The following is a 25,622-nucleotide window of genomic DNA, read 5'->3' on the forward strand; positions in this document are numbered from 1 at the left end:
GATATTAAAATTAGTGGGAAAGTTTCTATATTATTGAAAAAAGAATGTTCATCTAAATCGACTGTTCTGAGTGAGTTAAATATTCTGGGGATTAAAGATGTATATATCAGTGTTCTTTAGGTGTGGCTTTACAGTGATCAGCATCTCGTTTTTTGATCCTCGTTTCAGGAATTTGTGCCAGTGTGTTGAGGAAGTAGCTTAAGATAAAGCTTGCAGGCCGGGCAAGCTTACAAGCTCAAGCCTGTAATCCCAGCACTTTGGGAGGCTGAGGTGGGCGGATCACCTGAGACCAGGAGTTTGTGACCGGCCTGGCCAACATAGGGAACCTCTTCTCTACTAAAAGTACAAAAATTAGCCTGGCATAGTGGTGCACACCTATAATCCCAGCTGTTCTCATGGCTGAGACATAAGAATCACTTGAACTTGGGAGGTGGAGGTTGCTGTGAGCCAAGATTGCGCCATTACACTCCAGCCTGGGCAACAGAGTGAAACTCTGTCTCAAAAAAAAAAAAAAGATAAAGCTTGCAAATTCTTTCTTAGAAGAAGATGATACTTCTATAGTTACATTAACAAGCACAGTATAACAACAACAAAAATATTAAAGCAGCTATTGTTCACTGTTTACTGTATGCCAAGCACTACTAACTTATTTTATCATTTAAAACAACTCTGTGAGATTTAGTGGTAATATACCCTTTTACAGATGAAAATATGAAAAATAGCTTAAGTGACCTGCCTGGGGTTACGTACTTACTTATTGGAAGAGCTTGGATTTGAATTCAGTTAGGTCTCATTCCAAAGCTCTGTTCTTAAATACTTTGCTGACTTTTGGTGTGCATCAGAAACGGCTGTGTAGTTTTTTAAAAAATGCAAATGCAAGGGCCACATTCTAGGTTTTTGAGTAAGAATCTTCAGGTGTGAGCTTTGGATACCTTATACATATTCTTTTATATGATTCCTGAGTATATCCTAGTTAAAATAAGTAAGAGGAAGAGGAGGAATAAAGAAGTAATATTAGGCAACATTGTGGGAGAACTTATATGCCAGGCACTTTCTAACATTAGATAGTTTTCTATATTATTATTATCTTCATTTTTTAGGTTTAAAAAAAAACATTCGGAAGAGGTACATAGGTTACCCAAGGTTATATAGCTATTAAGTAGTAGAGTTGAGATGAGATCCCAGTTAAAACTTCATAGACATCATCTTAACTACTATACCATATTCTCCCTAGAATCATGAATTTTTCTACCACCAAAATTTTTAGGGTGCTTTCCACATTAGCACATGTGGGAAGGGTCAACCTGACCATACTTGTCTTAAAACCCTAATATACTTGGTTCACTGGCTTCTGCTAGAAAGGAAGATATTATCACACATTTCCCTGTTAGATTTTTATTAGCACTGTGAAAATGTTAAGAATAGACTCATAAAAAATCTTTTTCTTGAAAAATTATTCTCCTAAATTGGCTTTTTTATTCAGTTGTCTTGTCTTTTTTCTAAGACAATGTCTCTGTTTGAAATACCACAGCCATCCACTCAAAAATACTCATGGCTTTCATCAGCTGAATTTGCATTTAAACATGTTTATCACCTTCATTAATATTGGATTAGAGATAACTGCCCTTTGATCTTTTCTGAAACCATTCTTGTGACACATGTACCAAGTACTCTAATTTAGCCATGTGTAATGTACCCTGGTTCCCTTTCTGATTATTGATATGTCAGGGACTATAGAAAATTGTTTTGCCTTCGTGTCCTCTACTGTTCTGTTAGTGTCTGGACTGACTGCCCTGATCTCTGCTGTACTCTTGATTTCATTTTCCTTTTCCTTTATCTCTGTTGTCTCTTTTTCCCTACTTCTTGACATTCACACATAAAACCTGGTCATTTTAAGACTTTGCTGATAAGAATGCTTCTTTCTTTCTGGTTGGAAGACTAGCCATTCTATGTGTCTAGTATAATTTTTGGATTTTCATCCCTCCGCTATTAAAGCATTCTCTTCCTAGCCAGATTTTCTAATCAGGAGCTATTTTGGATACTTAAGGTTGACAGGAAGCCTTGTCTTTGATAACTGAGGTTTTGTTATATTTATTAACTTTATACTAACCACTCAGTTTTACTTTCAGTCGTGCTCTTCAGAGTATTCTCAGTTTTATTCATAGTCTAATTACTCAGAATTCTCCTTATACTATCAAAATACAATGTATTTTCTCCCTAGGAACCATCTCTTTTTGCTGTTGCCAAATTGTTAGAAACTGGTTTAGTTAATATGCACCGAATAGAAATTCTGTGGAGACCTCTGACTGGCCATCTACTTGAGGTAAATTCTCTTTCTTAAATATATTTAATTTTTTAATAAACATTTGCACACTGAGCTAATGATTCTAAATAGCCATTTGAAAAATCAGCATTAACTTTTTTTCCCCCTTTCCTGACCGTATACTTACTTATGTTTGTACATTTTATCAAGGACTAAAGTTGTTTTGTAATTTATTTCATGAAGGAATTGGTTGCTTTTATTGGCTGAAAATGGGTGACATTTTAAAGTGAGAAATATCAGTGAAATCAGCTGTTAGCTTGAGACCCCTTTCTTTTATCATACAGTCTCTTGATCCACCTCAGTTTCAGATAGTTCTGAAAGTTCAAGGCAGTTGGGGCATAGTTAATAGTAAACGCTGCTCATTTATAGCCTTTGCTGTCATCATGAGATAGCTTTTTTTTTTTTTTCTCCTTTTTGAGACGGAATCTAACTCTGTCACCCAGGCTGGAGTGCAGTGGTGAGGTCTCACCTCATTGCAACTGCCGCCTCCCAGGTTCAAGCAATTCTCCTGCCTCAGCCTCCCCAGTAGCTGGGATTACAGGCACACACCACCACACCTGACCTATTTTTGTATTTGTAGTAGAGGCGGGGTTTAAGCATATTAGCCAGGCTGGTCTTGGAACTCCTGACCTCAGGTGATCCACCCGCCTTGGTCTCCCAAAGTGCTTGGATTACAGGCGTGAGCAACTGCGCCTGGCCTTGATTATGAGATAGCTTTCTGCGAAGGGGAAAACCTGTTTGGTAACACTAACTATAGATAATGCTGGAGAATTTTACCTGGATTTACATTGTCTTACATTTAGGTTGAGGTAATTCTTAATAAATAGTTCCTGCTTAAAAACAAGCTGCTTCTGCCAGTATGTGTGTTTGTGTACAGTTTAGGTTTAGGTTACCGTAGTTCTTTTGTGTTATTTAGAAACCTAGGAAAGGTATTATTCTTAATAAGAAAAGCAGGCTGGCTGCAGTAGCTCACACCTGTAATCCCAGCACTTTGAGAGGCTGAGGTGGGAGGATTGCTTAAGCCCAGGAGTTCAAGACCAGCCTGGGCAACATAGGGAGACACCATTTCTACAAAAAATTTAAAAAATTAGCTGGGCTTGGTGGTATATGCTTGTGGTTCTAACTACTTGGGAGGCTGAATGGGGAGAATTGCTTGAACCCAGGAAGTTGACGCTGCAGTGAGCTGTGATCGTGCCACTGCATTCCAGACTGAGTAACAAAGTGAGAGACTGTGTCTCAAAAATAATAATAATAAAATAAATAAGAAAAACAGATGTACATGAGCTTTCCCCCCATTTTATTGGAATTACTTTTATGAATGATTAAAGGCTACGTGCAGATGCCTTCATTAATGGATGGTCTCATCAAAGGGCAACTCTGTGACATTATTTGATTAATGAGGGTAAACTTAAGAACCTTGGTATTAGCTTGCTTCTTTTGTTTACCCTGATATATAATTTACTGTTATGAAATCCTTTCTTTTCTGTGAATTGTTTTAGTTTCATCTTTTTTCTTCTGTCTCTCTATTGCTTGCTCTTGCCCTTATTCAGAAGGTAAGCTAACTTACATTTTGGGTGTAATTTTTCTTCCAACCCTTATTGAACATTTGATATAAAATGTAAAATTGATGTGTGACTCATAGCTTAAGTATACAAATTAAACTTAATTTTATATACCTTCAGGTCTGCCAGCATCCAAACTCTCGAATGAGAGAATGGGGAGCAGAAGCTTTAACTTCCCTTATTAAAGCAGGATTAACATTTAACCATGATCCTCCACTCTCACAAAACCAGGTAATAAAAACCTTACTTTTTAAAAGGAATACTCAATATAAAATTATCCTCCTCCATATGTGATTTTTTTCTTACCAGGTAGATCATATTCTAAGAGTAGGGTTTTTAACTTAATATTCTATTTTATGTATGGGCCCTGAATCTCTTACATAAGGTAAGAGATTTTTAGGGCTGTCTTCATAAAAAATTTTAAACATCTTGTGGATGACACTAACCTAAGCTAAATTACCTGGAATTGGTCTCACGTTCATAAGTTTTCCTCTTCATGCAGTGCTAAAGTGTTATTTTGGAGCCTCTTTTGCTTTGGTCTTTACAAGTCCCTGGATTTTTTTTTTTTCTCACTACCCTTACATGGGGAGAAAATAAGTGGCAGAAGAAACAAGCACAATGAAATAGATTTTTATTTTAAAATAATTTTAAATTATTTTTTACTTCCAGAGTTTACTTTTGTCCTGAATTATTTGTCCTGACTCTCTATTATTTGTACCCACTTTTTAAAAAGTCTACCAAAGTTTTATTGTTTCATGACTGAGTAGGAATGAGGCATTTATTTATTTTTTAATTTTTTAAATAAAAATATGGAGTACATCATGAATTTGCATGTCATCCTTGCCTGGGGGCTGTGCTAATCTCTGTATCATTTCAATTTCAGTATATGTGCTACTGAAGCAAGCACAGAATGAGGCATTTAATAACCATTCCAATTGCCCTCATCATCTTATTGTATTGTAATTGTACTCTAGAAATTGAGTTAACACATAATTGTTGAATACACCTCCTGGAATAAGATGATGAACAAGACAGAAAAGATATTATAAAACTTATAGAGCTTAGATTTAATGATTTCCTATGTTCTTCTGCAACAGTTTGAATTTTTTTTGAAAAAATAATACCCTTTTCCATTTATTTTGATATCCTCAATGTCCAGCTTAATACTTAGTGCATAGTAAAAGCTTAGAAATGTTTATTCAGTGAATGAACCAAATAAATGAATCCCCTAGAGAGAAGAAAGTTAAGAATGAAGGGTTTTCAGATGCTGAAAGGGATAGACAGAGTGCTTTTTTTAAGTCGCCAACAAATTTCATGGTTTTATGTCATCTTTGTTAATATCTGCTACCTTTATTCATTTTTTATAAGTATTATAGCTTCTATTACTACATCACACTTGAGAATTTTACATTTAAATACATGTGATATACATTAATAAAGTAAATGAAAGGTCATTTTAGAAATTGGGAATTGATTCCCTCTCTCCAAATATATCTAGAGATATATTTCCTTTAGTGAAATTTATTTCTTTATTTATGGGATCTATAATTAGTATCTTTTAAAATAAGATAACTACCCATTTACCTAAAATCTATCATCTTGAAAGTTGATTTTTTCCTCTTCTTTAAAAATATAGATTTGTCTTTAATAATTACTGTTAGATAAATGATATTTGATGTTTATTTAGGTAGAAAAATTCCAAACGGGCATGGTGGCTCACACCTGTAATCCCAGCACCTTGGGAAGCCAAAGTGGGCGGATCTCCTGAGGTCAGGAATTCAAGACCAGCCTGGCCAACATGGTGAAACCCCGTCTCTACTAAAAATACAAAGATTAGCCGGGCATGGTGGTGCATGCCTGTAATCCCAGCTACTCAGGAGGCTGAAGCAGGAGGATCACTTGAACCAAGGAGACGGAGGTTGCAGTGAGCCAAGATTGCGCCACTGCACTGCTGCCTCCTGGGTGACAGAATGAGACTCCATTTCAAAAAAAATAAATAAAACATAAAAATATCTATTTTCCATAGTAGTCTGAATGGAGATGAATTTAAACTTGAAAAGCAACAGCAAAGCCTTCTTGTCTTTTTGGACTTCTCTTCCTAATTAGTTTCTTGCCCCCTTTTCAGAGGCTGCAGTTGCTTTTATTGAACCCATTAAAGGAGATGTCCAATATTAATCATCCAGATATTCGACTCAAGCAGTTAGAATGTGTGCTGCAGATTCTGCAGAGTCAGGGAGACAGTCTTGGGCCTGGATGGCCATTAGTGCTTGGAGTCATGGGAGCAATCAGAAATGATCAAGGGTAAGTATTTAAAATTATTTGAGAAAAAATATATATGAAAAATAAAATATAAATAAAATAAAATTAACATCAAAAAGTGATAGAGATAGAAAAGGACTCCATCCTAAAATCTTGAAATAGTGGTTATTTTTTTCATGTATGCACTTCCTGCTTAAGGCTAAGATCTGTAATAGTTTTTCTTAACTCTACCCCTAAGTGGCTACAGGCAATTTTTAGGGATCACCTTTGGTTTGGAAAGATGGAAAAATTGCTCTTTATTTGCCATTCATGCAAGAATACATGATTCTTACTTATAAGATACATGAAACAGTCTAACAAATTTTATAACATCCAAAGATTGGGTTGTTGTGTTTTGTTAAAATAAATAAATTATTTGATAAGATGTGAAGTAGCATTTAGGGCTTGACCTCCCTATATATATTAGGCAGTCAGAAATTGCTTTAAAGTAACTTTTTCATTACTTTTTAATTTATTAAACATTTATTCTGTGCATAGTGTATTTCAAATACTATGCATGATAGTTATTCTGATTACACAGGTAAATAGCTCCTGCCCTAGACATAGAATCCTAGTGAGAAAGTATAGTTATACGCTGCCTAACGTTTCAGTCAACAACAGACCACATATATGATGGAGGTCCCATAAGATTTTAATACGCTGTTTTTACTGTACCTTTTCTATGTTTAGATATGTTTCAGTACATAAATACTTATATTGTGTTACAATTGCTTACAGTATTCAGGACAGTAGCAAGCTGTACAGGTTTGTAGCCCAGGAGCAATAATATACCATATAACCCAGGTGTGTAGTAGGTTATATCATCTAGGTTTGTGTCAGTAAACTCTGTGATGTTCATACAGCAACAGAATCGCCTAATGACACATTTCTCAGATCATATCCTCGTCAGTAAGCAATACATGACTGTAGTTTGTTATGCCACAAAATAAGAAACCTTCAGCAGGAGGAGGACAGAGGCAAAATTATGAAGGAGATCTTATATGCTTATATAAATGATTTGAATTTATCCAAAATTCATGTGGGAGACATTTTGGGATTTTAAGCAGAGGAATGATGTAATCACATATGAATTTGATAGATATCACTGTGACAGCAGCATGGAAGGGAAGGTGGGAAATGAGAATGCCTACAAGTGCTCACTAGAAATAAGAGATGGATTTGAGCTACTTAACAGATTGACTGTAGTGGGGCATAGGGGAAAATAGCAATCAGGAGTGACTTCTAGATTTCTCACTTAGGCAATTTAGTGGGGGATGGTAGTATCATTAACTAAATAGGGAATACACAAGGAAGAGCAAATTTGGAGGGGACATACGGACTTGTTTAACTTTTAGGGTAGGAGATTGCAGTGGAGAGATTAAGCAGACAGACATTGGATAGATTTTTCTGTAATTCTGCAATAACACACTTTTGTTTTGATGACTAGTTCAGAAGTTGTAGACAACCAAGATGCTTGAGAATATTATGGAAAGTTAATTTTTCTTAAATATTTATAGTAATAAAATTCTTTACTACAAAATATTGAGATGCTTAAATTGAAGAGATCAGCTTAGATCAAGCTTAAGTGTCTTCTCCCAACCTATAATATGATGTATTAAATAGGGCATTGTAGTAAGGGTATAATGAATTAATGGGTGTAAAACACTTAGAAAGTATGTGACATACTAAGCACTCAGCGTATTAGCAATTATACTTACCATTTTCATTATTATTTGGAGAAAAAACCACCAGGATTTTTCTCCAAAACTAAATACTTCTTATTATCTTTATTTGAAATTCAAAATTTACTCTTCTCACTGACTGGATGTGGGTTTTTATATTTCTTTGGAGATTTAAATAAGATATAGTACGGATATAAAAGAACGAGGAGCTCTTTTTCAGTAAATTGTGTGTATTTACATGTACTGGACACTGTACTAGATATCAGGGATACAGTGAGGAGAAAAATAACTGTAGCAAACTTCCCATTCTCATTTATTGTCTAAGTTTTCTTTGGTTAGTTGGTATGAAATATAAACAGAAGTAATATGATGTTGTTAATACTTTATTTTTAAATTTGTTTTTATTTCTTATTGCCTGTAAGCTTCTTTGTTTTTGTTAATTTGTTTAAGTAAGCATGTCTTTTTTACATATATGTAAGTGTTAAAATACTTTATGATCGATATTAGGAAACAGTTTCTTGTTTAAATTCTAAAATAAAATTTTACTTTAAATTATTGTAAGATACGTATTTTTACACATTTCTTTTAAATGCATAAGTAAGGCTGGGTGTGGTAGCTCATGCCTGTAATCGTAGCACTTTGGGAGGCTAAGGCAGGAGGATTGCTTGAGCCCAGGAAATTGAGACCAGCCGAGGCAACATAGTAGGACCCTCTCTCCCCCCAAAAAAAAAAAAAAAAAAAAAAGGCATGGGAGTGTGCACCTGTAGTCCCAGCTACTAGGGAAGCTGAGGTGGGAGGATCACATGATCCGGGGAGGTTGAGAGTGAGGCATGATCGCACCACTGCACTCCAACCTGAGTGACAGAGTGAGACCCTGTCTCAAAAATAAATAAATAAATAAAATAAATGCATCTGTGTACATTTCTTTTGTTTTCAGAGAATCCTTGATACGAACTGCATTCCAGTGTCTTCAGTTGGTTGTGACAGATTTTCTACCAACAATGCCTTGTACTTGCCTGCAAATAGTTGTAGATGTTGCAGGTAGCTTTGGCCTCCATAACCAAGAACTCAATATTAGTTTAACTTCAATAGGTTTATTGGTAAGTATCATTGTCCTTAGAATGTAATATAATTTAGAAATCATTGTTATTCAGTTGGGAGTGAATGCTAAGCAAATATACTTTTAGCTCTTTGCAAATTGTTTATATGGCTTTTAGATTTCAAACTTACGTCTGTGTGAAGGATTAAATAACATCACTTAAATATTAATAGCAAAATGTTTGAAATAATTTTCATACATTGAGCTGAAGTTTGGGTTTTACAGGGTTTGTCATGAAAGGGTTTAGTAAACAATAGTATATACAAGGCAAATCTTCAGTTGACTTTTATGTGAACCAATTACATTAGCCCCTGACAAGAAAATCAGCTTGTACTTTGAAGCCTTGAAGCCAAGCATTGACTTTTTATCTCCAGCCATGAACGTCCTACATGACATCTTCAAGTAGAAGGCCGTTTCAGGCTGGGCATGGTAGCTGATGCCTGTAATCCCAGCACTTTGGGAGGCTGAGGTGGGAGGATTGCTGAGGCCAGGAGTTTGAGACCAGCCTGGGCAATAAAATGAGACTCCCATCTCTACTAAAAATTAGCTGTGTATGGTGGTGCACACCTGTAGTCTCAGCTACATGGGAGGCTGGGATGGGAGGTTGCTTGAGCCCAGGAATTGGAGGCTGCAGTGAGCTATGATCACAGCACTGCACTCCGGCCTTGGCGACAGACCCAGACCTTGTCTCTGTAAAAAATAATAATAATAAAAAGGCTGTTTGTCTACATTGAAAATCTGTTGGTCAGTGTAGCCACCTTCATCGGTGATCTTAGCTAGATCTGGATAACTTGCTACAGCTTCTACATTAGCACTTGCTGCTTCACCTTGTACTTGTAGGTTATGGTAATAATGTCTTTTCTTAAACCTCATGAACTAGCCCCTGCTAGCTTCAGACTTTTCTTCTGCAGCTTCCTCATCTTGCTTAGCCTTTATAGAATTGAGGAGAATTAGGGCCTTGCTCTGGATTAGGCTTTGGCTTAAGGGAATCTTGTAGCTGGTTTGACCTTCTATCCAGACAGCTAAAAGTTTCTTGATATCATCAATAAGGCTGGTGTACTTTCTTCTTTCTTTCTTTCTTTTTTTTTTTTTTTCCTGAGACGGAGTCTTGCTCTTGTTGCCCGGGCTGAAGTGCAATGGCATGATCTTGGCTCACTGCAACCTCTGCCTCCTGGGTTCAAGCGATTCTCCTGCCTCAGCCTCCCATGTAGCTGGGATTACAGGCGCACGCCATGATGTACTTTCTTATCATTTGTTTGTTCTTTGGAGTAGCACTTTTCGTTTCCTTCAAGAACTTATCCTGTGCATTCACAACTTGGCTCATTGGCACAAGAGGCCCAGCTTTTGGCCTGTCTTGGTTTTCAACATGCCTTCCTTACTAAGCTTAATTATTTCTAGCTTTTGATTGAAAGTGAGAGAAATGCGACTCTTCCTTTTACTTGAACACTTACAGGTCATTGTAGGGTTATTAATTGGCCTAATTTCACTGTTGTTGTATCTCAAGAAATAGGGAGGCCTGAGAAGAAGTAAAAAGATGAGGAAACAACCTGACGATGAAACAGTCAGAAAACTCACATTAAGTTTGCCATCTTACATAGGTGCGGCTCATGTGCCCCAAAATAGTTACAATAGTCACATCAAAGATCACAGATCATAGATCACCATAACAGACATAGTAATAATTAAAAAGCTTGAAATATTACAAGTATTACTAAAATGTGGCACAGGGACACAAAGTGATCACATGCTGCTGGAAAAAAATGGTACCAACAGACTTGTTCAATGCAGGGTTGCCACAAACCTTTATCAATTGCAATTTATAAAAATTGCAATTATCTGTGAAGCACAACAAAGAGAAGTGCAATAAAACAAGGTATCTCTGTAACGAAATCTTAGAGAATTGTTAACATTACATGAAATAAACATGCACAGAATCGTTTTTAACATATATTTAAAGGCAATTATTTAGAGTCTTAAATGTATATTAAAACTCAGAAGTTTTATAAATTTGAACTTTAAATTTTCCTCACAAGCTAGATAAGTTACTACATTCAGCTCTTCCTACGTTCAGCTCTTAATATCTGTGGCTTCTGCATCTGTAGATTCAACCAACTATAAATAGAAAAATTTTTTTTAAAACAGGATAGTTGTGTCTGTACTGAACATGTACAGGCTTTCTTGTCAATATTACCTAAACAATACAGTATAACTAGTTACATAGCATTTACCTTATGTTAGGTATTAAAAGTTACCTAGTATTATTCAAAGTATACAGGAGGATGTGTGTAGGTTATATTCAAATACTACACCATTTTATGTAACGGACTTGAGGATTTGTGGATCTGGGTATGGGGTGGGAGGTCCTGAAACCAATTCCCCACGGATACCGAGGGCCAACTGTATTTTACTATTACTATTATTTTTCCCATTTTTACATGGGAAAAAATGTAAGCATGTTGCATATATGATTGCAAGTGGGTGGCTAGTTCAACATTGCTTAAATTACTGCTGGATAGCACCTCCTTTATTTTACATTTATGTTCACAGTACTGGATTCTCTACATTTTAACCGTTGACATAATTATCATTAATATAAGGTATGTTTGGAAACAGTAATTGCTCTTGTATGAAATTACAAACTTATTAAACAATATTAAGGAATTGTTAACATTGTTAGGGTGGTAATGATATTATAGTTATATTTTTTATAGTTAACGGTTGTTATATTTAGGTGGTAGATATATCAATATGTTCAAGTTCCTTATACTATTCTTGGTTTTTTGTATGTTCTTGACATTTTTTATAATAAAGAAGTAAAAAAAAAAAAATGTTAGCTCAAGATTGTTTCCCCACTTTCTCCTGAAATAATGTAGAGACACTGACAGAGGAAGAGATGTTTTGACTGAATCTATTCTACTAGGAAAGAGATTTTTGAAGTAATGTTTTTAAAGTTTTACTCTGAAAGGTAAAACAGCCACATGTTGCATATTTATGTGTTTAAAACAAAACCTTGAATGAACTAATATTTTTCTACTTTGCTTTTTAGTGGAATATTTCAGATTATTTTTTCCAAAGAGGGGAAACTATTGAAAAAGAACTGAATAAGGAAGAGGCAGCACAGCAAAAGCAGGCAGAAGAGAAAGGAGTTGTTTTAAATCGGCCATTCCACCCTGCACCGCCATTTGATTGCTTGTGGTTATGTCTTTATGCAAAATTGGGTGAACTATGTGTGGATCCCCGTCCTGCTGTCAGGAAGAGTGCAGGGCAAACTCTGTTTTCTACAATTGGTGCGCATGGAACTTTATTACAGCATTCAACCTGGCACACTGTTATCTGGAAGGTATTGTAAAATAGATTGGACTATCAGCTTTTAATGAGACATGCTTATATATTAATACTTTTTCAGTTAAACTTACTTCTTTTAATTTTTAAAGAATTTCCATGCATTTGTGTATTTGACAAAACAGGAAATAACTGTGTCATATTGTAAATTGTACCTCATACAGAGCAAATTAAATATTAACAGCCTTATCTCTGTTTCTGTCTTCATCTCTTATTATCACTCTCATGATTTCTGCCTTTGCCTTTCTCTCTCCTTTTTTTCCCCCCGTTTTCCCAAATAGTAAAAACCAGGAGTTACTAAACAACAAAGGGTAATCAATCCCTTACCATAGAGTGGAAAGCTTTTGGGGTTTTTGTTTGTTTTACTTTTGAGGTCTACTTATAGATATGTAATTTAAATATAATCAAAAGAGAATTTTATTAACAGATGAATATCAATAGCAATGAAGTTTACTTGTAGACTCACCAAACAAAAGTAACCTCCAAATAGTATATTGTACGTGTAATGTTTATTCATTAAATTACAATTTCATTTTTTTCTTCTTTTGAAACTTTCTAATAAAATCAGCAGTTTATTAGTGATCATTCCCTCTTTGCTAAAAGTCTCATCTTTTTTGTTCCATCTGTTCCATTATAATAAAATTCTGTTTATAATCCTTTCACTTGCTTTTGTGAGTTTTTCAAATTAATAGACCCCAAAATGTCTTCTTAAAAAATTAATGGGCTGGGCATGGTGGCTCACGCCTGTAATCCCAGTACTTTAGGAGGCTGAGGCAGCAGGATCACCTGAGGTCAGGGGTTCAAGACCAACCTGGCCAATATGGTAAAACCCCATATCTATTATAGTAAAAGCCCTCTTTCCTTCTGTCTTCTATTTCAATTCCATCCCATAGTTCCTCCTCAGATCACAAACTTGCTTAATTCTCCCATACAGTTTGTTTTTAATCTAATACTTTTCTGATTCTAATTTTCCTTTCAAGCAACTTCATTTTTTATCTTCTTGCTGCCTAATTCTTAATGATTTTTTTCTCACACACCTTGCATTGTCTTATTTTCTGTAACTGATTTCCAGACTATTCTACTTCAGTCTCTTAAACATTAGAGTGTGACAGAATCACCTCGAAGACTTGTTAAAGCACAGATTGTTGAGCCACTATTGTCAGCCCTCCCCGAACTTGAGTTTCTGATTATTTTGGCCTGGAGTGAGGCCTGAGAATTTGAATTTCTATTAAGTTCCTGGATGAAGCTTGATGCTGCTGGTTAGTTCAGAGACCACACTTTGAGAAACACAGGAATTATTCATAGGCCACAGTTGGTCTTTTTTTGTGAGTGAAAGATAGGGTCTTGCTCTGTCACCCAGGCTTGAGTGCAGCAGCCTGATCGTAGCACACTACAGCCTTGACCTGCCAGGCTCAAGTGATCCTCCCACCTCAGCCTCTTGAGTAGCTAGGACTGTAGGCTCACACTACCAAGCCCAGCTAATTTTTAAAATATTTTTTGTAGAGATAGTCTCACCATATTGCCCCAGCTTTTCTCAAACTCTAGGCTTCAAGCAATCCTCCCCACTTTATGGCCTTCCAAAGCACTGGGATTACAGGCATGAGCCATCTCCAATAATTCTACTTTTGTCCTGGACCCCTCTCCTTACCTTTGTGTGTGTGTGTTTTTGTTTTGTCGTGATCTCTGCTCACTGCAAGCTCCGCCTCCCAGATACACGCCATTCTCCTGCCTCAGCCTCCCGTGTAGCTGGGACTACACGCGCCCGCCACCACGCCCAGCTAATTTTTTTTTTGTATTTTTAGTAGAAACGGGGTTTCACTGTGTTAGCCAGGATGGTCTCGATCTCCTGACCTCGTGATCTGCCCGCCTCAGCCTCCCAAAGTGCTGGGATTACAGGCGTGAGCCACCACGCCCGGCCAGCTTTGTTCTTTTCTTATACATTACCCCATAAATCCTCCATTGATACCTCAACAAGTATTATATTTTATCCAGTTAATTTAATTTAATTTTTTTTTTTTGAGACAGGATCTCACTCTGTTGCCCAGGATGGCATGCAGTGGCATGATCACAGCTCACTGCAGCCTCAACCTCTCCCGGGGGCTCAGGTGATCCTCCCACCTCAGCCTCCCAAATAGCTGGGACTACAGATGTGTACCACCACGTTTAGCTAATTTTTGGGTTTTTTTTTGTAGGGACTGGATTTCGCCATGTTGCCCAGCCTGGTCTTGAACTCCTGGGCTCAAGCAATCTGCCCACCTTGGCTTCCCAAAGTGCCAGGATTACAGATGTGAGCCATTGTGCCCAGCCTTATTTTTTTATATTCCATGATAAACTTAAGAATGTATAATTATGGCCAGGCACAGTGGCCCACGCCTGTAATCCCAGCACTTTGGGCGGTCGAGGCGGGCAGTTCACCTCAGGTCAGGAGTTCGAGACCAGCCTGGCCAACATGATGAAACCCCATCTCTACTAAAAATACAAAAATTAGCTGGTGTGGTTGCGGACACCTGTAATCCCAGCTACTCAGGAGTCTGAGGCAGGAGAATCACTTGAACCTGGGAGGCAGAGGTTGCAGTGAGATCGTGCCATTGCACTCCAGCCTGGGTGATAGAGTGAGACTCCATCTAAAAAAAAAAGAATGTATAATTACCTCTATTGGTCAGTTTCCTCCAATATATAGGGATTGATAAGACTGTCAAGTACTTTTTTTGTAACAATTTGTAGATTCCTATGCTGTTGCTCCTCTGCTATTGCTTAAGCTATATTATCAATGCATTTTAAATGACATTTTTATAAATATTTAGGTACTCTTTCATCTACTGGACAGAGTTCGAGAGTCCTCTACCACTGCAGACAAAGAAAAGATTGAGTCTGGAGGTGGCAATATTCTTATTCATCATTCAAGGGACACAGCCGAGAAGCAGTGGGCTGAGACATGGGTATTAACATTGGCTGGAGTAGCAAGGATCTTCAACACTAGAAGATATTTGCTGCAGCCTTTAGGTATACATACATTTTTTTCTGATTATACAAGTAATTAATGTTAAAAGAAATTTGGAAAATACAGATGATTCTTTTAGAGTCTATCTTAACTTAGTCTTTATGTGTGGTGTGTGTGTAAGCATGTGTGTTTTCATTCGTTTGTACCTACTATGGGCTAGCCTCTAGAGGATACAATGAAAGGCAAAATACACGTCATTCTTGCTATCATGGGCATGAGGAAGTACCCATAATTACATAAATAAAGGCAAAATTTCTACAATGACGTGTTACAAGGAGTGGTCCATTGTGAGCTTAAATAGGTATTTGACCTGGCCAGTGAATTCCAGATGGACTTTCCTGAGAAAGCAATAGTTTTCCTGAGATCTGTAGGGTAAGTAGGAGTTCATTAGGCAAGAGTAAGATGAAGTGTGGAGAGCCTTATAGTCAATGAGAGAATGTAAAAGAGACAGGAGAAGATTGAGGAAAAGAGATGGTGGACCCTAGCATGTTTAAAGGTCTAGAATGAGGAGAATAAGAAAGAGTTTGATTATCAAAGAGATTGAGAGGTAGTGAAAGGCCAGATCATCCAGATCGTGTAGAATGTGTTAGGAGAAAGTTAGGAGGCTGGACATGGTGGCTTATGCCTATAATCTCAACACTTTGGAAGGCTGAGGCAACAGGATAGCTTGAGCCCAGGAGTTTGAAACCAGCCTGAGAAATATAATGAGATCTCATCTCTACAAAAATTTTTTTAAAATAAAAAATCATCCAAATGTGGTGGTGCACACCTGCAATCCCAGCTACTCAGGAGGCTGAGGTGCAAGGCTTGCTTGAGCCTGGGGTGTGGAGGTTGCTGCAGTTAGCCAAGATTGTGCCACTGCACTCAAGCCTGAGTGACAGAGTGAGACCCTGTCTCAAAAAAAAAAAAAGTTAGGATTTCATCCTAAGAACAATGAAAAAAACTACTGATAGATTTTAATTCATGATTTGACATGATCAAATATGCACTTCAAAAAGGTCACAAAGTGGGTATCTTAGTGTGTATGTAGAATGGAATGGCAACAAGGAAGGATGACAGGATGTTGGACTGGTTAGAAAGCTGTTGGTTGTGTATATCAGTGGTTCTCAAACAGGGCCCATTATACTCCCATAAGACATTTGGCAATTTTGGAGACATTTTTAGTTGTCGTAACTGGGGAAGGTTGAGCATTACTGCTATCTGGGGAGGGTAGAGGCAAGGGTTGATGCTACACATCTTACAATGCAGCCTCCTATAACAAAGAATTATACAACCAGAAATGTCAATGGTACTGACTGAGAAACCCGGTTGCCGATTATACTACTTTCAATTCTGGTGGTAATGCTGGTGGTGGTAGAAAAAGGTGAACAGAGATACTTTTGTACATAGTTATGAGCATGTTGTACATATTATTTTATCTATTTTATTATTTTGTGTTTGACATTTTTTAAACTTCTTTGTGTTAAAGCACAAGCATATTTACTCATTCCATAAGCATTTTTGTATGTTGTTCTTTATGTGCACTTTTTTCTCCTTTTTCCCAAAAACTATTTATGGTGTCTGATCCATTTTGCATGTTAGGGCTTGGTGTATGTATTTTTAAATATTGGAATTTTTTTCATGTAAAATTTACGTAGAGTGAAATGCACAAATTTTCACTGTACATTTGCTAAGTTTTGACAAAATGAGCATCGTTTTTAGTACCTTCGTAATATTTCTCTTAAAAGCTAAGAACTAATAGATCTTGGTTCACCCCAACCTTTGCCTCCCAGGTTCAAGCGATTCTCCTGCCTCAGCCTCCTGAGTAGCGGGGATTACAGACAGGCATGCGCCACCATGCCCGGCTAATTTTGTATTTTTAGTAGAAATGGGGTTTCTTCATGTTGGTCAGGCTGGTCTCAAACTCCTGACTTCAGGTGATCTGCCTGCCTCAGCCTCCCAAAGTGCTGGGATTACAGGTGTGAGCCATCACGCCCAGCCTAGATTTAGATTTTTTTAGAATGAAGACATAAGACAGTTAATGTCTTTGATAATTTTTTATAATTTTAAGAAATGATATTTATTTTAGAATAAGTTTTATATTTTTAACATAACCACGTGCAATATGTAATTATATTTACTGTTTTAAAGGGACCCCTTCTCTGACATAAAATATGTTAATAGAGAAATTGCAGGAGTTTTTCTCCCTAAATGGCACGGGATATTCTAAATCTGATATTAGGTCACCATTCTGATTGGCAAATATAGTGATTCATGAGACTTTTAAACTGCGATGGCAACAGGTAGAAGTGCTTTAATTGTTTGACATTTTAAAATGTAATTTGTCAAAACTCTTTTAGACAGTTTACTTAAAATTCTGTGTTTTTATTGTAAGTAAATTATACCTCAATTTTTTTTTTTTGAGATGGAGTTTTGGAGTTTCACTCTTGTTGCCCAGGCTGGAGTGCAGTGGTGTGATCTCGGCTCACTGCAACCTCTGCCTCCTAGGTTCAAGCGATTCTCCTGCCTCAGCCTCTGAGTAGCTGGGATTACAGGTGCCCACCACCATGCCCAGCTAATTTTTTGTATTTTTAGTAGAGACAGGGTTTCATCATGTTGGCCAGGCTGGTCTCGAACTCCTGACCTCTGGTGATCCACCCGCCTTGGCCTTCCAAAGTGCAGGGATTACAGATGTAAGGCACTGGGCCCAGCCCTCAATTTTTAATAAAAAGAATATGGAGGGGAAAGATGCATATAACTAGGCAGGTGTTACAGTTTGTCCAGAGTAGGCAGATAGTACCTATTGTTTTATACCAGACCTGCTTCAAGCTTTTCTGTTAACCGACTGCTTTCCCAGGAATTTGGGGTTTATCCCTTTTTAAAAAAAAATCTGGTCATTTATCAGCTTTCCAAAATGAAAGTCCTTAAATCTTGATTATTTATTTTACATGTTTCATAGCCTACTTATGTTGTACTGCTTTGGAAAATATCAACTTTCTTAATTTTTTACATCATTTTAATGTAGGTATGTGGATAATAATCCATGTTATTAACAAAGCCAGTAGGCTTGTTTGCTGTAGGAAAAAGATCTGGCTGGACATGGTGGCTCATGGCTGTAATCCCAGCCCTTTGGAAGGCTGAGGCAGGAGGATTGCTTGAGCCCAGCGTGGGCAACATGGTGAAACCTTATCTCTACAAAAAATACAAAAATTAGCCAAGCGTGGTTGGTGGTGTGCATCTGTAGTCCCAGCTACTCAGGAAGCTTAGGTAGGAGGATCGCTTGAGCCCAGGAGTTCAAGACCAGACTGGATAACATAGCAAGATCCCATCACTACAAAAAATAATTTAAAAATAAATTAGCCAGGCATGGTGGCATGTGCCTGTGATCCCAGCCACACTTCGGAGGCTGAGGTGGGAGAATCACTTGAGCTCAGTGAGCCATGATCGTACCACATGACACTCTAGCCTGGGTAACAGAGTGTGATACCATCTCTTAAAAAAAAAACAGAAAAAAATTCTGCAGCTCTAAAATAATTTAAATATGAAAACTAAAGTATAAAGTTAAGATTTATGAATGTGACATAGTTTATCTTAAATATTTAGGCCAAAAAAAAAATGTATTATACTGTCCTAAGTTACGACTTTTCCAATGATTTTCTGGTTAAGAATGAGAACATCTTACTTAATCATTAATAAAAGTAGATGGATAGACTGAAGATGTTACTGAAATGCTTTTGTTTCAACCTCATTGATTTAATTTTCTGTTATCCTTTGGCAGAAGTTCTGGGAAATGGTATAAATATGTATAAGTACATACATATTTTGGGGTTTAAAAATTTTTTTTTATTTCAGTAGCTTTTGGGGTACAAGTGGTTACTGGTTACATGGATGAATTGTATAGTGGTGAAGTCTGAGATTTCAGTGCACCCATCACCTACCTGAGTTTTGTTTTTAAGATTGAAACATTATTTGATATATCCATCATCCTCCTCTTGGTGCCCTTTGTTCCTATATCTGAAAATTTTTTTTACTGAATTTCTAGGTTGTGATCATTTTAATTCCCATTGTTAGTACCTTAGTACCTAGTCATATATTTTCCAGTTCTGTAGGATTTTAAGCAGAAAAATTAAGCAAATATGCTTTCAAGTATCTAATATTAAGAGAAAATTTGATCGCTTTTATGATTAATAGTTTTTTTTTTCTCTTCCTAATATAGGAGATTTTTCAAGAGCTTGGGATGTTCTTCTTGACCATATACAGTCAGCAGCACTCAGCAAAAACAATGAAGTATCTCTGGCTGCTCTGAAAAGCTTCCAGGAAATTTTACAGATTGTGTCCCCTGTCAGAGACTCGGATAAGCCTGAGACACCACCTGTAGTTAATGTACCTGTGCCTGTTCTTATAGGGCCCATATCAGGCATGAGCAGGCCATTTGTAAGAACAGATTCCATTGGAGAAAGACTTGGAAGATATAGTAGCTCTGAGCCACCCATTGTTACTGATGAGCTTGAAGATTTGAATCTATGGTGGGCTGCATGGAATACCTGGTATAGAATTGGATCTGAAAGTACTAAGCCTCCTATTACTTTTGATAAACTAACTTTTATTCCTAGCCAGCCTTTTCTTACAGCTTTAATTCAGATATTTCCAGCTCTCTACCAACACATAAAAACTGGTTTCAACATGGATGACTTGCAGAAGTTGGGAGTCATATTGCACAGTGCTATTTCAGTCCCAATAAGTTCAGATGCATCCCCTTTTATTCTTCCATCTTATACCGAAGCAGTTTTGACAAGTTTACAGGAAGCTGTACTTACAGCTTTAGATGTTCTCCAAAAGGTAATATAATTTTAGTGGCTAAGTAATAATGCATATAGTTCTCTGAAATTTTTTTTATTTTGCTATATATTTGTGGGGATAAATTTTAGATCATCAAGATTGTTTTATATGTATACTTTGGGATAAACTGAGGATTGTCAAGATCTAGGTGTTTTGAAAACTTGTGGTTTTCTGTTGTATTTTGAAAGGTAATTCATGTATGTTTTGAATCTTAAGCTGCCTGCATCCTAATGTTTCACTTCACCAGGATTTTTGGTTTGTCCATGCAAGTCTTCACAAGAGGATATAATATTTGGAATAAAAGTTTTAGTAAAGTACTTTTATAATTAGAAAATTAATAAGCGGTGGGATTATATTTTTTAATCTGTGCTTAAATTTAGTTCTGAAATTATTGAAAGCCTATACTAAAAAAAGAAATTTATAAAAAGTATTTTTCCTCATGGTTTTTAAAGAGATTTATTTTTACTATGTGTACTTTGTTATTGCAAAAAAAAACTATTCAGACAAACAGATCTAAAATTATGGAGCAAATTCAGATTAGCAAGCAAGGCTAGATCAAATTCAAAGTGTTTTTTAGACTATCAAGAAAAATTGATAGCACAATTCACAGTCATTAAAATGCTAAGCAAAAAAATGCCAACTGAGTAGCCAGCCTTTCCAACAAAGTAAAAACATTCTAATAAGATTGGAGTAGATCTAGATTCTGATCACACATGTTATCAGTAACTATTTGTGTAGTGTAAATTAGATTTCTGATTAACTGCATCTTACCCAACTGGAATGATAAAAATTTTCACAGTAAGAATTTCTACTCTACGATGATAACTCTTAATTACCTCTGGAAGAAATTTAGCTGAGCAGTAGTTCTTGAACTGTTGAACCCTAGTTGCGTTGTGCAGGAAATAAGAATCTGGCATTTAAAAAAATTCAGTGTAGGGGTATTGGTTTTCTACAATTTAACTCAAAATACCCATCTTTATTTTCATTGGAGAAGAAAAGTAATTACCCACCCTGTCCATTGGACATGCAAATAAGTTGCTTATAGACTTCAGGGGATGGAAGAGTTATCCTATCAGAAAAGAAAATAAGACATAGGCCTTTTGAGATGCCCGTAATCTGGTACTCTGATTCAGAGCTTTGATTCAGGTTTTTATATATGTGTACAGGCTAAACAAGAAACTTTTTTTTTTCAGAAAAAAAATGTAAGTTTTATTTTTAAAAAATTCTGCTTTAGCAGTGAGAGGAAAAGTGGAATCATTTATCTCAACTACTAGTAATTTGTTCTGAGCTTTTAATAGCTTTGAAAACAGTCTGAAACTTTGGATGGGTTATTGTTGTTCATTTATATTATTTTAAAATTATTATTAATGTTCACACTAGCCATTGTTGTGTTGTATGATTACCTAAATGATGTTTCATAGACCTTGAATGTGAGATTTTTAATGGGTTTCTAGTATCTCCTAACAGAAAAATGTATATTTATTATCAGAGTGTTTTTATATTTTCTTCCACAGATGTCAGAAAATTTTTGCACATGCCAAATTTACTTGCTTTTGGACTTTATCCTTAAACTAATAGTTATCGAGCAAAACATTTTATTGATAGAAAGCTATTTTCTTTCCTAAGAGAAAAACTGATTTCTGATATCATGTTTTCTTTCTAAAGGGGAACATTTATGTTGTTCTTCCTCAGTGCTTTTATATTGTTTAGGACTTCAAGTTCTCAGTCTTCTCTTTGTTCTCAAACCACCAGTTCCCAGCCAAGTTGACTTAGTTATATGTGCTAATTTATTTATTTATGTATTGCCAAGTTATTTTAGCATACATAGAGGAACTGGGAATTTAATTATCTGCTTTCTGTATGTGCTTTACTGTAAGTCCTGAAGTCAGGAAACTGCATCTGTCTTATTTTTTGCTAAACTTCTTAGTCAGATGGCTGAATACCATATCTGCATTCATCACCGGGGCTGCCGGAGTTGCACTCCAGGAGACAGCATCACATTGTATGTGAATGATGCCCTTGGAGTTGTGTAACAAAGCCCTGTCTTCTAAATAACATGGGCAAGTTCCTTAATCTTTCTATACTTCAGCTTCCTCATCTATAAAGTAAAAATAATAAATCTACAACTTTTTGCTTGTTATGTGGGATATTTGTAAGGCACTTAGTGCCTGGCATGAGTTAAACACCCAGTAAATGTTAGCTGTTGTTATTTTCATCATCAAGTTCTCTAGCAAAGGCCTTAGTACGTGCCAGGCACTGAAAAGATTATTATTAAGTGAGTTAGTAAGTGAAACCTTAAACAATATAAGAAATCAGGTGTTCAATATTTTTTCTTGTCTTCAAATAGACAGCTTTCAAGGACTAATAGGAAATATTATCTAGATTGCTTATCAGTTCTTAGCTTTTGGACTAAAATTTGTTATCAGGTTTATTCTATAGATTTTTCTGATATTCAGACTTCAGAATACTGAAGAAAAGCCCATAAAAACTTTTTCTTAGATGGAGTTTGTTGTTAAAAAATTGTGGGTTCCAAATTATGCATTTTAAAGTCCCAAAATTTCTCTATACATCAATTATAACACTATTAGTGTGTTTTCTTATCATAAAGGATCATTGAAAATCAAAATGCATAGTTAAGTCATTAATTTGTGTTAAGATTCTTACAAAGAAATTATAATACTTAGTTTTCTCAGGTACCCACATATGGTTTTTTGTTGTTGTTAGTCATTGAAAATAAAACAATTCACTTAGAGTAATTCAGTCTCTTTTTCCACAGTAATTACTACTTGTTTACTTCTAAGAGTTAAGATCCAGCAAGAGGTTAATGAAGAAGAAAGTAGAACTATTACAAGCAGTCAGTAAAGAGAATTTTTAGAGTGTATAAATTTTACTATTCAAATTCTTCATTATTTCTGAGAAAAAAATATTGAGACATGGTATTAGATGTCTTTATACTACTTTCTTACATTATAATTATAGGACAATCACACTTAGGTATGGGCAGCACTTGCATATCTACTTTATATCTCAGTGCAGTTTTATCTAAAAGTTCCATTATAGCTAAATGGCTACATCTCCGCTGAGGGAAAATAAAACTAATGTGTTATCTGATCAGCTAAAAGCCATGGAGTGCATAAAATAAATTTTGTACATACTGTTTTTAAAGAAACTTTTTAAAAAAGTTAAATGGTTTGAATTTTGGTTTAAGATTTTAAGAGTACCTACCCTCTCAGGCATAAAGTGATCATCCTTTTTGTCTTATAAAGCACAAGTATATTTTAGACACTTCATAAATAATATCATTAAATGTTTTTCTCATGGAGAAAAATGAAGACTGAAACAAGAAAATACGAAAAGAAAAAATAAATTTGTGGCTAGAAAAAAAAACCCTGATTTAAGTATTTTCAACATATTTGAAATAATTAAAATCTGCAGTATCATGATATACATTTTATTCTTTCTTCCTATCAAATTATTTGAAGTAAGAAACCTAGAGAAACTAGTTACTATTTATTAAAATGTTTTCTTATATTAAAATATTTTAATTTATTTTAAATCAAATCGATATATTTAGATACATTTCACATTAAATATACACAGCCCTGTCAAAAATTAATCGATACATTTCTTTTAGAAACAAATTTTCTTAGATGACTTATTTTCCCAACTGCAACACACATGATTATTTGTTAAAGTTGGTGGACCAGGCATGGTGCAGAAATCAGATGTCATTTCAATGAACTGATATCACAGAATTTGAAGTCAGTGTCATCGTGGTCAGTCACACATTCTTAATGGCCTAATGGTTGTATTACTGAACAAATGATCAGATTGTAGAACCTGAGGACTGCCTGGGACTTCACTTTGTTGGCCCTTTTTCTATTCTGTTAAGAAATAAATCACACTGTAAAAAAAGAACATTTTTTAGCTGATTAACAATTTCAGCCTATACTTTATTCTATAACAGTTTAAAATAGTTTGTGTCCTTTAGGGCTTAGAAAAGATGGTATAATACATAAAATAAGACAGATTTTTTAAGATTCTGTGGTTAAACAAATATATATACAGTAAAGAACTTAATGGAGTTCAGATTATGCATTCTAATGTTCTTATTTTGCTTTTATAGGCCATTTGTGTAGGACCAGAAAACATGCAGATAATGTATCCAGCTATATTTGACCAGTTGTTGGCATTTGTAGAATTTTCCTGTAAACCTCCACAGTATGGACAGCTGGAAACAAAGCACATTGCAAATGCAAAATATAATCAGGTAATTTACTGTAAATTTTATTTACTTTGTAAGATTTAATGGCTTATAAATACAGATAGTTCCACTTAAGATGGACTTTGATTATCTCAGAAAAGGATACTTTTCACTCAGAAATATATTTACACATGTCTGTTAGCAGTTTAAGCTGAACAGAAATATTGTTTGGGAAACTAGTTCTGTGTTCTTTTTCTCATTTATGACTTTCCTCTTCGAACTGGTTCTTCAGAAAGTTTGGCCTTTCATATTACTCTCCAGTATATCTTTCTTGAAAAATATAAGTTCCTTTGTACCTCTTTCTTGGTTGCCCCATCCCAATACAAAACAGCTTCAAAATCCCTAAGTCTAATCTTACTTAAAACAGATACCTGCCATGCAAGATGAAGAAACTGTTTGTACTAAATAAGAGGTTGTACACTACTGGTGTGAAATTTAGTTGGATTTTATATAAAATATTTTTATAGCCATAGTTGGCAAATTTTAACTTTGTTTAAGTAAATTTCTGAATGCATGCACATGCTGATTTTGTTCACTCAACATAAAAATTATAATTTTATATCGTCCGAAAGTAGTTTAAATATGTATTAACTTTTCTCATTCTATTTGTCTTGCAACACAATGGAATCACAATAGATCCAACTATTTGCACCGGTGAGTTAAATTTCCTAAAATTGTCCTAACCTATTGGCAACAAATAAAGTACATCTTTCCCGGTTCTTGGTAGAATGCTCTATGTGCTTTTTCCAATAGTTTTAATTTTTGCCTGGCTGAAAATTGTTTTTTTCATGAAGTACATATCTCTTTGAAAACTTTGCATGTAATGTAATCTGACCTAAAACCAAGGCCTGAACTTTAAGACAAAGATGCTTTCTCTTTGAAAACAATATGATTAATTTAATCTTGTTTATTTTTAACTGCATGTGAAAATATTACTTTCTAGGCGGAATGGGTAGCCTTGAATTATGTGCCGTTTGCTGAAAGGTCTTTAGAAGTAGTTGTGGATTTATACCAAAAAACAGCGTGTCACAAAGCAGTGGTGAATGAGAAAGTGCTCCAGAATATTATTAAGGTATCTTTTTTTCATTTCTACACTTTCATTAGATGGTGAGAACATTATTGAAATTATTCCTTAGGTAATACATTATCATTATATTGGGATAAATAGAAAATAAAATTTGTATTATTATTTGTAATGACTTTTCTCCAATATTCATGAATTGTATTTAGCAA

At 35.5% G+C, this 25,622-nt stretch overlaps 1 protein-coding gene and 1 non-coding gene across 6 annotated transcripts in view; one reads left to right on the forward strand and one right to left on the reverse strand.

Annotated features, from left to right (window-relative positions):
• MON2 (MON2 homolog, regulator of endosome-to-Golgi trafficking) overlaps nt 1-25,622 on the forward strand; it is a 127,761-nt gene that overhangs the window by 73,217 nt on the left and 28,922 nt on the right. For 4 of the 5 annotated variants that reach the window (XM_024256974.3, XM_054527335.2, XM_024256976.3 and 1 more), the window contains 10 exons: nt 2,222-2,323; nt 4,006-4,116; nt 6,011-6,186; nt 8,803-8,965; nt 12,011-12,304; nt 15,111-15,309; nt 19,503-20,125; nt 24,252-24,395; nt 25,026-25,043; nt 25,333-25,461. In XM_024256974.3, coding sequence (XP_024112742.2) covers nt 2,222-2,323; nt 4,006-4,116; nt 6,011-6,186; nt 8,803-8,965; nt 12,011-12,304; nt 15,111-15,309; nt 19,503-20,125; nt 24,252-24,395; nt 25,026-25,043; nt 25,333-25,461 — 1,959 coding nt within the window. The remainder of the gene's footprint in view (nt 1-2,221; nt 2,324-4,005; nt 4,117-6,010; nt 6,187-8,802; nt 8,966-12,010; nt 12,305-15,110; nt 15,310-19,502; nt 20,126-24,251; nt 24,396-25,025; nt 25,044-25,332; nt 25,462-25,622) is intronic. The other variant, XM_024256975.3, reaches the window with a different exon arrangement.
• Nucleotides 4,689-4,792, reverse strand: LOC112135911 (U6 spliceosomal RNA). The gene has a single exon (XR_002917143.2). It is a non-coding gene; the product is annotated as a U6 spliceosomal RNA (small nuclear RNA).

This window comes from Pongo abelii, chromosome 10 (assembly GCF_028885655.2).
Source record: "Pongo abelii isolate AG06213 chromosome 10, NHGRI_mPonAbe1-v2.0_pri, whole genome shotgun sequence".
NCBI classification, from domain to species: Eukaryota; Metazoa; Chordata; class Mammalia; order Primates; family Hominidae; genus Pongo; species Pongo abelii.